Raw genomic sequence first — 13069 nt, forward strand, 5'->3', positions numbered from 1 at the left:
GTGAGGCCTGAGCAGACTGCCAGAGAGGCAAAGGTGAGTGGAGAGAAAATCCAAATTGAGAAATGTATCTGAAGTAGGCAATGAGCCAAGAGGGAATATACGTAGGTTATATAGCTGTGTGAAAAAGAAATGGTATAGTTAATTACCAGTGAAATGTCATGTGAGGATCAAAATATTACTATGATCTTTGGCCAGAAAAAGACACATTAGACTCAATAATGGATACATAAACCTTTTTTTATTAAGCAGAACCCCACCCCAAACCCTGTTACATGACTGATAAGAAAATACATGATGATGCGCATAACTATCACACACAAAGTTTCAAAACAAACCATAACCACCGGAGCTTTATTGCAATGGGAGCCTGTCCTGATGAGGAGTACTCGTATTGAAGCTCTCTGTGGAACAACGGAAACATAACTTCCCCAAGACATAAAGTCAGTTTACAACCACAAACGGAGACTACGGAGAGCACATGGGCTGTGCTATCTTCTGGGAAAAGAAAACCAGGCTCCTCCAAACATTCCTTCTTGTACATAGAATCAACATTTATCACACCTGAAAATATCTACTGACACAAGGCAAACCATGAGTTGGATATTTACTCCTTTCACAACTCCTTAATAACCATTTTTCTATTCAATCATTAAATTATTTGCAGATTTTTAGCTCTGGTTTAAACTCAACACACTGGTATAATTTCCATTATAAGTAATAAAGTCTTGCAACAATATAACTCAAATATCAGAGTATTTGAAAGCAGATAAACAAGACAGTAAAAAAAACAAAAAAACAGTGAAGATACAAGACGAATAAACACGACACGGCGGTGATAATTAAGAGGAAAACACATAAATGACATGTTGTTATGTATTCATAGATCAACTTTTCATCTAAAAACTCTATAGTAAAAATAGGGTGCAAATACGGCAGATAAAATCAAGCATCAAAGTGTCTCACAAATGTTAGCCAAGCCCGGAAAATTTTGTCACCCGTTGCATAAAGCAGTTGTGCGGAAAAAAAAGACAAACTAAATGCACAACTATTTCAAACGAAACCCAAATACAGTTTAATTTCAACGTAAATCAAGTTAATTCTAAATAGAAAACCATGAAAAATGCATACAGCATTGATTAAAAGGTATGCAGCAGGTTTTAGTCAGCAGTGTGTTGCCATGGGTTTGGGGATAAATAGGACGCCGTGTCATAATGTCAGAATCCATAAGTTTCCGTCAGTCTCTTTGTTATTTTAGGCACTAATTTAGAAAAGCATGGGTGTGAAATAGAATTTCTATACAATACAAATTGTAACAAAGACCAACACCAAATATCCAAAAGACTAGCTAGTAAATTTCATCTCAATAGCTATGAAAGTAAAATCCAGGATCGTTACCGAGTAAGAACTGCAACTGATCTATAGTGAAAAGACTACGAGCATTAATTTAACAATAATGATGATGTGAAGGTATTAAGGTAGAATGTTACACCTGGCATCTATCTTAATCGGTTTTATGCACAATCTGTTCGATAAACTTTCTATTTATATGCTTGTCTGTCTCAAGGCGTATCTGCATCGCTAAATCTCCTTAACAGCATTCGCATGACAACAATCACCCGCTAATGCGTACAAGAAAGTGCATATCAAATCTTAGCTCAGAGTAAATGGGGGAGAAATATGCTGTCATGGCCCTCCACTGCTGCAGTATAATTTTAGCATGATGCTGTATCATTACTCCATCCTGTCATGAATAGTGTTTGAAGACGGTCTAGAGAATTTAATGCTGGAAGGTAGTTCTGCTGTGATTTCCAGCAGAGGTGGGCCGACACAAAAAATCATAATTACAATGCCTGTCGTGACTCCTAATCACAATTGTCATAAAAACAAGAAAACCTCCGTCGTAAAGCTCTTGACATAAAACCGAGATTCAAACAGGAACCATTCCGCTGCTGTCTGCAAACCCTCAAATGTAGGCTTGTGCTTCAAACTGTGCAACAGTCGTAAAGACGGTGTCGACCTGCCACCTGAAATATTCTGACATTCCTAACAACTTAAACAGCTACGCTAGTAACACGACAGTCTGGAGGGAAAATGAAGGTTCACTGCAAAAGGGAAGTAAATTGCATATTAACACTTTGTCATTGTAGTGAGTGTGCTGTAATGTGGAACCATATGAACTTCGACAAAAGTCTCTTTCTCCTTTCCTTTTGATCGCTGGCCGTGGCTGGACGTTCACCGCTACCACAATGAGGTGTCTGCCAGATCACTGGAGGACACAAAGAAGAGTGTGTGTGTGCGTGTGAGGAGAAGTGAAAGAAACACACAGTGTGGTTGACGGAAGAGGTGAGACGGAGGGAGTAGATGAGTGGGGGGGAGAGAGAGAGAGAGAAGGCTTTAATGATGCTGAAAATTGGCCCGTGACTGTGGTACACCCCTCAGGTAAATCATTGCTACAGCCTGCTGTCAGCTTATCTGTCCTCTTGTCCTCCCATCTTGCCCCTCCCACGCCCCGTCTCCCCCCACCACCACCACCTCACCCCGACTCAACTTCTTTTATGAGCACCTATTCAAAACTTCAATCTTCCAGCCATACTCACCCTGTCGCCATAAATAAATGGCTGCATGTGTCTCGGTGCATTAGCAACCTTTTAATTCATGGTGCACACTTGAAAAACGTTTCCAAGTGAGACCAGAGAGTAGACTCCTTCAAGTACGGCACTTAAGTACAAAACAAAGTGCGTCACTCTTCTATTTTCAGATGATTCTCACTCTGCTTGGCGTATCGAGTCATGAGTGTCATAAAGAGTGACACATTGCTGGAGATTAGAACTTGCCAGCGTGACAGGAGGAAACATGTTGGCTTGGTTGGCCTGACAAACTTTTTTAAAATTGTAATCCAGTTCTGCATTACTGACTGCTCCGTTTTGTTCTGATCTTCTTAACATCACTTGCTTTAGCCTTCAGCAGAGCCAATACTAGCTTCAAGTTTGTAAATATCTTATTCTGATTTTCCTCCATGAATAAAAATACATGGGCACATCAGTAATGTGCACTTAAAGTATGAAGAGTAAAAGTATAAGACAGTACAATGACCCTCGTGTAATTGATTTCTTATTAGTAGATTGGCAATATTGGTTCAAGTTGTGCATGAAGACCTTTCAAGCTTGTGGTGTACATGAGGAGACACAAGATGATCCAAGTAAATGAGAGACTCAACTCAACAACTTTGCATCAATTTTTTTCTCATCCTTGTTATTATGGAACAATTTATCCTCTGAATCTTCAACAATTCTTCCTATGAAGATAATATTGATAATATATACTGTATATAATAAGACAAGAGGCTTCAGTGAGACTGAGCTGTTTGTGTCACATGGGGTAAAGCAGCCACTGCTTGACTCATTCGTGGAGAATTGGTTTTTTATGAGAAGTATAAAAAGAGAATATTTCTCCCTCTGAAAAGGGGACAGAGGTATAAAGTAGCATAACATGGAAAATCAACTCTAAGTCCAAACTGTTACCATGGAAATAGAAAAGAAAACATTACAAATAACCCTCAATAACAAAAAGTTCACTGTCGGTACTTACAGATCTGAATTGTGCTCTGGAAAAAAAAAAAAACACGGCAGGCTGATGGAACTTTTTTCCTTCTCTTCACTTTGTCAGTGACAAATGTTTCTCTTGATATTTAAATGTTTTACTAGTTAACCTCTGAATCTACTTCTGTGATACCTGGGGGTCAGCAGTATGATCGATTTCTCCATCTCCTGCGGGTTTGTGTTTCAATCTGCTATATCCGATCATGTGTTTAGATGATCTGTGTATGATCACGTGTGTGTTTTAGTGTTCTGTATATGATCATGTGTGTTTGAGGAGGAGTTTTCTACCTGAGAACGGTGTCCATGTGCTCTGGAAGCAGGAGTGCCATTTCCTCTTCGGAGCTTTGCCTTCCACACTGAAGTGGATCAGAGTCCTCCTCCTTAACACACACACACACACACACACACACACGCACGCGCACACACACACAAACCCACAATGAACCAACTGTCCAGCAGCTATTATAGTCTAATAACTTGCTGATTAACAGCCTAATTGCTTCAGGAAGACATTGTCTGTATCAAACGATCCGCTGCTCGTGTCTAACTGGTGCACACAGCTATTAGCATGTAGACAGCTCGTTTTCGCTTTAATGGTGATGCTGAGAGTCGAAGATAGACGACAAGTCTCACCGAATCTGAGCTGTGTGCCAGAGTGTCGGTACTAGACTGGTGTGGTGAGGAGAGCGGGGCTGGCTGGTTGATGACCACCGTGCTCCTTTCCACCTCCCTTGGGGAGGAAGGAGGAGTGGCGAGGACCAAAGAATCGGGCTCGCCCTGCTCACACAGGCTGTAGTGTCCCAGAGCTCTCGGGTGGCGGAGGGGCTGCAGAGCCTCTGGGCTTTCGTCCTCAGAGTCAGACGACGCGCCGCCATGCATCCCTGTCAGATAGACACATTAAGCAAAAGAGAAGCGGTCACTTTTCCTCAGAGCACTGCTCCTGTCGCCACCACGCAGGCCACTGAACCATATTTAGTGTTTCCGTTAAATGATAGTTGGGGTTTTTTATCGCTCCCGTCTCCAGGGCGTACAGTCGATTAATGTGTGTCTCCATTCACCTGTAGAGACAATCGGGGCAGAGCTCCACTTGACACTGGACACTGTTCCCATGTTCTGCTCCAGCTGACAGATGTACTCCATCAATTCCTGCGGCAGAAAACACAGCCATCAAATCTAACGTCACGACAGGACCTTCATCACGGCTTCAGTGGCGATCGCCTCGTAATGTCAGACTCCTTCAAAGCACATAAAGCGGTTATAAAGCAAATACACAAAAGCCATCATTTGCTATTCTGCAAATATTATTATGGCTGTTCAGTAAACATTTAAACATTTGTCTAATTTATGACGTGCCTCAGACGTGCGGCTACGCTCTCACACAGCAGATGTTAAAATTAAGCCCAACGCTGATTTTAAAAACATTGATCATCTACTCAGCCAGCAGCGGGCGAATGTGACGGTGGGAAAGCCAACAAAAACTCTGCAGGCAGTTTAAGAGCGGCGGCGCCGACCGCCCTGAAATCCACTGATTTATATTACACTATAAACAAATTATATTGCACAATAACAACTAAGAAGACAACAACATAGAGAACAATCCCAACACCTGGAACATTCACGATGCCGGTGTACTTGCGTATATGTTTGATCAATAGGAATTCATGAACGTACTTAGTCGATATATAGAGATAGAAAAAACTTATCATCAGTTATAGGCAATCAGGAGCTTTAGGGATGAAGAGATTGTAAATACATTTCGACTACATTCTAAAAGATAAGGGAAGTAGCTCTGAGCTGATAAAAGTTAAACAGTTGCGATTTACTCCTTAATCCATACATTAGTCATTCATTAGCCTTCAGACGTCAGCTGATAATGAGAAAGGCACAAAGTCATTTCCCTCAACACATGGACCTCAAAACATTCACGTGTTCTCAAACGTGGTTCCACCTGTTTCTCAGAACGGAGCTGCTCCTTCTCCTTCTGGGCGACCCTCAGACTGGCCTTCAGCTCCTGGAGCTCCCTGCGGGTTTCACACAGCTGAACCTTCAGGGCGACAGGATGCATCATTTACACCTCACAGATGGAGAACGTAAGTGAATAGAATACAGAGGAGGTCTGAGAGGACGTAAAGGAACCGCTTAAAATTTTAGGAATTTGCCTTTTTTCTAGAGAGTTATGTGTGAAGAGCAACACTGTTCTTACTTCTATAAGACACACATGAAGTTAGAGTCGGGTGGAAAATAGCTTAGCTTTGTTTAGCATAAGGACTGGAAACAATCATGACAAGGACCGGACTAGGATATCGATATGCCGACCTCAGTAACCGGTTCAGCAAACAAATCACTATAATACTAGTTTTTAGTCATGTTTATTTTTACGTTTAAAAAACAAGGTACGATGTGGGAAATAAAGAGACTTTAGAGCTTCTGGCAGGTTTTACATTTTTAGAACTTGACAGTCAGACCAAGTGTTTCTCCTCATTCATTTCTAAATCTCCTTTGGATCTGGAATAATTCATGAACATTAATGTGCATTTGAACATGTATAAATGTACATTTAGCTACTCAAAACACTCTAACTGAAATTCCAAAGACTTTATTAAAGGAAAAAGTGACAACAGTAAGTTCCTGGTTCATTTCTTACCCGGTTGCAATCCTTTTCTCTACCAAGCTCAACCTCCAGCTTCACTCTCTCCGTCCTCTCTTCCTGCAGCTTCTCCTCCATCCTCTGCATCTCCGTCTTGAGTGTCTCCAGATGCTCGTGGTCCTTCTGTCCGGGTGACACACATAAAGACATTCACACCATGTATTTCACATTTACCACAGGCAGTAAGGTAACTCAACCATGCTTAAAAAAAAAACTTGACTTCACATCTGCAATGTATGACCATACGCAGTACATATGACACTCAGGAGAGCCGTGGGATGAGATATGGGATGCGGTTAGACAGGTTATCAGTTCATCACAGCTAAAATTCAAATAGAGATAAAGAACCAACATCCCTCACAGGTTTAGGTTTACCAAATATGCTTAGCTTTAGCTAATCAAATAATTCTCCAGGAGAATGTGCACCACATGCCATTTATAATCCAGATTCTACATTTGAGCCCTGAACCTTCTAACAGCGAGGAAACAATTCATTACAGATTCTACATCGTGTGGGGATACAACACCTCAGCGGTACGCTGCAGACTCTGCCTCTCCTGGGCCCACTGGGCTCTTTCCTCTCTCAGGGCCAGACTGGAATCTGCCAGCTGCAGGGTGAGCTGAGCCGCCTGCAGACGGGCCTGGTGCAGCTCAGCCTGTCTGTGATCCCTCTGGGTGACCATGGCACTGAGATCGCTCTTCAAGCCTTCTGCAGACCGCTCACTCACGTTCAGTCGTTCCCGCAGGCTGCGCATCTCCTTCAGAGTTTCCTCGCCTTCCGCCTGGACATACAGGGGAAAATAAACAACCACATGTTGGCTACATTTATGGTGCAGTATATCAGTCCTGCAAACAAAGTTACATTTTTAATGCTAAACTCATGTTTTAAGACAAGTCTTGCTGACAGAAGGAAGAAATACAATTTCTACAGCTGTACCATAATCAAAGAAAATGTCTGACCTCTTTCCGGTGGGCAGCGGTGAGTTTCTGTGTGAGGGTGGTGATGGTGCTCTGGAGCAGCAGGACACTAGTGTCTCTCTGGGCCAGCGAAGTCCTCAGGCCCTGGAACTCCTTAGACAGACTTCGGAGTTCACTCTCCGTTTGTTCCAGCTTCGTCTGACAGCCATAAATAAATGATGCGGATTGTAAGAGAGAAGACAAAAAGTAGTAAGTAGTAGAAAAGAAAAACAGAGATGTTGGGATATGATCTACAGCAAGTTTGAGTAATAACTACCTGCAGGTGCTTCCTTTCACCTTCATCATCTTTTTTCTGTGCGCCAGCCCTCTTTGCTCTTTCCTTCATCCTAAACACACAGATACTGTCACTCGCAAGCAATGGAAGTGAAAAAAAGTGAAAAAGTAAAAATTAAATAAAAAAGGGAATTAAACAAGTCATACCTTTCCAACTCTGTCTCTTTTTCCAATATTCTCAGAGTCAGGGCTTTGATATCGTCCTCCAGCTCTTGGATATGCACTTTGCTCTCCTCTCTTGCATCCAATAAAGCACTTTTCTCCTGGGCTAGTAATTCTCCTAACGCCTGCTCATCCTAAGAGGCCAGATACATTTTTAATTTTAAGAGGAATTCTGATTTATCATGACACAGACACGGTTAACCGTGTATAAATATTTTACATTTAACGTTTTAATAAAACAAGCCAGACATTTTATTGAATTACTACACAGATTTTCATATCTAACTTAAGCAGAGAGGACAAAGATATAAAGAAAAGTATGGAAACGATAACAAAAAGGGTCTAAATTGAATAACCGAACCCCGTCTTGCGCCTAGAACCACGCATCACCTTCTGCTTCCTCTCCATCATCTTGAGCTTCTCTTGACTCTGCTTCAGACCTTCCTGCAGCCTGCTGATTTCACTTTCCAACTGTTTGGCTTGTCTGTCCCAGGCCTCCCTTGCCTTTTTGTACTCCAGCTTCTCTTTTTGTCTTTGCCTGTTTGCTGCCTCTTGCATCTGCAGCAGCTCAGCACGCTCTTGTAAGCATTCCTGCAGCCGAGTCTGACAAGAGAGAGAAGGGAGTAGGCAGAGTTCGGGGGATCATCAGTGTGTGCCAGCAGTAAACAGCACTATTGATTCCCCGGTGTTTACTCATTATTTCCTCTACTACGGTATCCATATCTTCTATACTCACCTGGAGCAGTTCAGCCCTGGGCACCACCACCAACATGTCGATGCCATCTTCCTCTCCGTGAGGTTCCTCCTCCAGGGTCACAAGATCTTCAAGTGGTCGAGGAGCGCAAAAAGTGAATTTGGAGCTCCGGGAGCACACTTCCCCTTTGGCATCGATATATACAAACTCATACTCCTGGGAGCTCGTTTTGGGTAGGTAGGAAGCTGCCGATCATTAGAAAAACAGATGGAGTTTTGTTATGTTTGAATTTGTCTCAAAGTAGCATAAAACATGAACAGTCACACCTGCAGCAGGTATTCAGGCAAAGCAAGAATTCAAATTATATCCAAAATCATTTGAATTTATATGTGATTTTTACTTGCATATAGAACATTGGGATATTAATCACCAGTACTGCAAATGACGCAACAGAAATATTTTTTTTAAAATAATTGTTACTTGTCATGGGCTTAAACAGATTTTGTGTCATGATATATATTCTACAAGTCTGTCATACCTTGAGTAAATTCCACTTTTTATTATTTCCCATGAAAGTACTTTTAACGACAGAATACCTGAGAAAGGCAGGTCATTATAATCATCCTGTACAAGTACTGCCTAACTAAGTGTTGTGCCCCGAAACACCAGACAGTGAGGGCCAGCGGTAATTAAAACGACTTTAAAAAGGTGTTAACAATTTGTTTAATATTCTATTATATCAGCATTAGTTGACATGAATATTAATGGCTGCGGTTATGACCAATCATCAGGGGCTGTGAATACGTTTTTCAGAGACTGGGAATTCCCTAATGACACGTCCCGGTTCACAGCTGTCTTGTACGCAGCAGCGGTGTTTCCTTTGGACTCATAAAGTCAGTCAGAAGCTTCAGGAGCTCCCGTGATGCTCAAACAAATAAAGACATTCTTTGAAATCACTTTGTTTGCAGTCTTACTACGAGATGAACGAGAAAATCGAGTTCTGTCTGTCTGTTCAGGTGACAGAGTTACCCGACCGGAAGCAGGTGAGCTCTTGCATTATCCTTTAATTTAAATATAAATGTAGATACTATCTTCCAAAGGCGGAGTACTGGAGTATGGAGTACTTCCCTTAACAAACAGTCCATCCACCAACCCACTGCATCTCGATTAAAGATGAGTGGAATGTCTACACTGCTCTAACCGGGGGACCTCTGGGGTGCAGCTGGGGGCCCTGCTGTTCTGTATCAGGAACTGTTAACGAACATCATCAGCATTTCTCTGACGATTAGCAATCTGCTGTAGACGTTAAACACATTATACTGTATATCTTAATAAAACAGTTTCAGCAGCTGCTCCCACTGTTTGTGCTAGGCTAAACTCATTAGACAGCTAAGAGGGTAACGGTAAAACACCAAAGCTTAAATTATAAAAAAATTAATTTAGAATTTATGTCATTACATTTAAAAAAACAAATACCAGCATCCTTTTATGACTGTTATCTATAGTTTTTTTTTTGTACATGTGTTAGCAATGACAATGATCTATGAACTGACTTTAATTTAATCTCAGTTAGCATAGTCTATGTGTGTATATGTTCTTCTTTATTCACCCTTAAACACACAGAAAGGTCCTGACTTCTCCTTCCCACCAGAGAGCAGCTGCAGCTGGTGATTTCATCCGGCCCATAAAGTAAGGTGATCTAACATTATCCTTATCTCACACAGGCTATAGCTTTAGGTTAAGAATGATTTACCTGGAATTCCTGTTTCACAACACACATACACTAAGGAGGTCAGATGGGGGGAAAAAGGAAGAATGACATACAGCAAAGTTTACGAGCTATATTGTAACTTACAGCGCCAGCCGGGGTCACCGAGCACGTAACCTTCTTTTTAAATCACAGCATCGCTGTTGATAAGAAACCATCAGCAGTTCCTTTAGACTTTCCTTCCTCTGCTCTTCTCCCAATGAAGAATGACACAGACCGCATGTTTAAGTCACTAATAAGTCACTACATTAGAGGTCAGCGCCATACCTCCTACCCTCACACTGTATCACCCGTATCGTTCGCTGCTGACGGGACAAAATGAAAAGTCCACTTGCTACTGAGCGGTCGGAGCTGGCTTTGAGCCACTGACTCATCTTCATTGTCTCACCTGCACCCAAAATAAATGTGTTGTCATGACATAGATTGTGTTTCTCATTGGAAACCATGATAAACTATAATATTCTTTTATGTTCAGAATAAATATTATCCTTTACTTATTGCAGTTTGTAAAACCTTTTGAATGCAGTGATGCAAACAGAAACATGATTCTCCTCTTGAGGGGGTTTTTTTGTGTGTGTGTGTGTGTGTGTGTGTGTGTGTGTGTGTGTGTGTGTTTGCAGATTTCATCACTGTACTCATGTGGACTAGGCTAATGATGGGAATAAATAAAATCAAACATAATAACAGGAGTACCATGGAAATGCACGCAGCAGTTCACGTCTATGCCCTGGTGATAGTCAGCTGGGGCTAGTGACCAAACAAATGTGTAGTAGTCCTTCACTGATGACCATCCCACCTGAGGATGACAATAAGCACAAACTGTTACTGGCAGCTTAACACATACACTCTGTAATAATTTGATTTCTGTGACAGATTAACAATACCTTGAAGAGCCCTATCCAGTCATTGCTAGCCCAGTTGTGCTGTGAGCTCAATGTGTAGTGGCAATCCACTCTGCTCTGAGGGAAGTAGCTGCAGCCCACGTTCCTAAACTCTACCGTCCAAGTCTTCTCCATGGCCAGCACCTACGAGTAAAAGCACTATATTCAAACTTGATTTTTTTTTTTTTTTTTTAATCTTGAAATTATTTACTACAAGTGTTATAAACACAGCACATTGCAGAACATGACATGCTTAGATGAGCAGACTGTGAAATAGGTAAAAAGGTGAGAACAACCCTGAAAGGACTCCAGAATAAACCTGGGGGACAGTGTGATCTCTGACTGACGGGACAAATGACATGTTTGCCACCGGGGCTATTTCTGTCATTGCCAACCACATGTGCCATTGAACACCATCACGTGTGAGCCTGCACATGCCATTAATGTTCTACTACAGCTAACAGGGGGTTGCGGGTTGATTGGTTGAATTAGATGTATTCTCTTTTAAGGAATTCCTCTCTGCAGACACCCACACCACGTGGACACCAGTGTGCCTTACAGGAAGCATTATTTATTTAACATGGTGCAGACTGCTGACAACACTGTAGGTTATATGTGTCCTGTAGAAGTGGACATTTGGAGACAAATAAAACTTACAATGAAATACAACAGCACGATGGTATGCTGATGGATTGATTCTCCAGATATCGATCACCAGTCCAGTGGAACCAGTATTACCCGATCTTATCTAACTCCTCCGATTTTTCCATTTCTGTAAAATCAACATTATTTTAAACTTAAGAACATTGGATAAACAAAAGAAAAACAAAAAAAAACATGTGCAGATGCCGTCGAATAAACTGAAACCCCACAGAAGCCTTCGGAGGGTTCACGTTCCACCACTGGAGGCTGGAGGCCCCGAAGTCACACATGTTAGAGAAAAACAGCGTGGCGAGCAAGTCGAGGGAGGCTGAAGGAGACAGACGTTCTGACAAAGTTCTAAGAAGCGGATCCGAGCCTTTTCTCCTCATTGATCATCCATCCACACGGTTAACGCGCTGCGCGTCGCGTCAGACAGAAGCCATAACAGGCTTTGTTAACTACTAATGACATCTGCGCACAACGTCTCTCCTCCGTCTCGGTCGTCCCGTCTTACCTTTATGTCCCTCACGTGTCTGTGAAGACTTAACAAACAGGTGGATCTCTGCTTGCTAACGGTTACAGTCCGAGCGAAAACTACAAAAACATGAGCGATGAGGTCGTCTTCCTCTCCTCCTCTGTGTCAGTCGCTACACAAGCAACAAACCATAACAAAAAACAAAAGCAAAACACAAGCATGACAGCCTCGCATCCGCAGCGGAATTATGGGGGTTGTTGTTCATCGCGCGCTTGTAGCAACGCAAGCTAGGTCGTTGAAAACTACAACTCCCAAGCACCGTGTCAGGCACAGGACGTAATCTGATGCTTCACAGTTGCCGACGTTATTTTTCCCCGAGAGTGTGGAGGCGCTTGAAGGCTATTGGCTGTCCTCTCGAGCTGTGGAAATTGACCAATAGAAACGCACTATTTACCTACGGTGAGAAAAACAACGCTTTGATGGCCTCGATCCCAATAGATGCGTGTCGTGCCGGACGCATGAGTTGAACACGTGACGACCTTCTTAAATTGGGGTTTAGAAAACGTCCCGGACGTGTGTGATTAGAGACCGCCCTGTGTTTGTTACATTTCTACCAATTATTGTCCCTGACGTCAGAAGGTACATTATGTACACTATGACTTTAATTTATATTCAATGACATCACGGTAGAAGAGTCTTCATTTATAAATTCTTCTTAATTCCGTCATCAAAGCTTTTGCCGGTGCTTGTTTATGTGCGCTTTTTATTAACCATATTACTCAAAATTATTAATTACAAATAGATTTATCTTAATTCAAAGAAAAAGCAGAAGTGAATGTTTCCAGAAACTACCTTTTAAGTTTTTTGACTGCAATCTTTTGTTATTGTGGGATTAGAACAATTAACAGTAAATTCCTTCTGACGTCATGGAAACGACATACAATGGGTTG

General features: G+C 41.9%; 1 protein-coding gene across 2 annotated transcripts; it reads right to left on the minus strand.

Annotated features, from left to right (window-relative positions):
• Positions 1-216: 216 nt before the first annotated feature.
• calcoco1a (calcium binding and coiled-coil domain 1a) lies at positions 217-12322 on the minus strand. 2 transcript variants are annotated; one of them, XM_068340327.1, is made up of 16 exons: positions 12159-12322; positions 11660-11774; positions 11006-11146; positions 10815-10917; positions 8396-8598; positions 8050-8262; positions 7645-7793; positions 7481-7550; positions 7207-7362; positions 6774-7028; positions 6244-6369; positions 5548-5643; positions 4658-4745; positions 4233-4480; positions 3888-3979; positions 217-2266 (listed from the first exon to the last, which is right to left on the minus strand). In XM_068340327.1, exons 3-16 carry the CDS (start codon positions 11135-11137, stop codon positions 2239-2241), a joined length of 1959 nt encoding a protein of 652 aa, XP_068196428.1. In that variant the 5' UTR covers positions 11138-11146; positions 11660-11774; positions 12159-12322; the 3' UTR covers positions 217-2238. The 2 variants fall into 2 exon arrangements, with proteins under 2 accessions (XP_068196428.1, XP_068196419.1); XM_068340318.1 differs by lacking the exon at positions 11660-11774.
• Positions 12323-13069: the final 747 nt, after the last annotated feature.

The sequence above is a fragment of the Antennarius striatus genome, chromosome 2 (assembly GCF_040054535.1).
Source record: "Antennarius striatus isolate MH-2024 chromosome 2, ASM4005453v1, whole genome shotgun sequence".
Lineage (NCBI taxonomy): Eukaryota > Metazoa > Chordata > Actinopteri > Lophiiformes > Antennariidae > Antennarius > Antennarius striatus.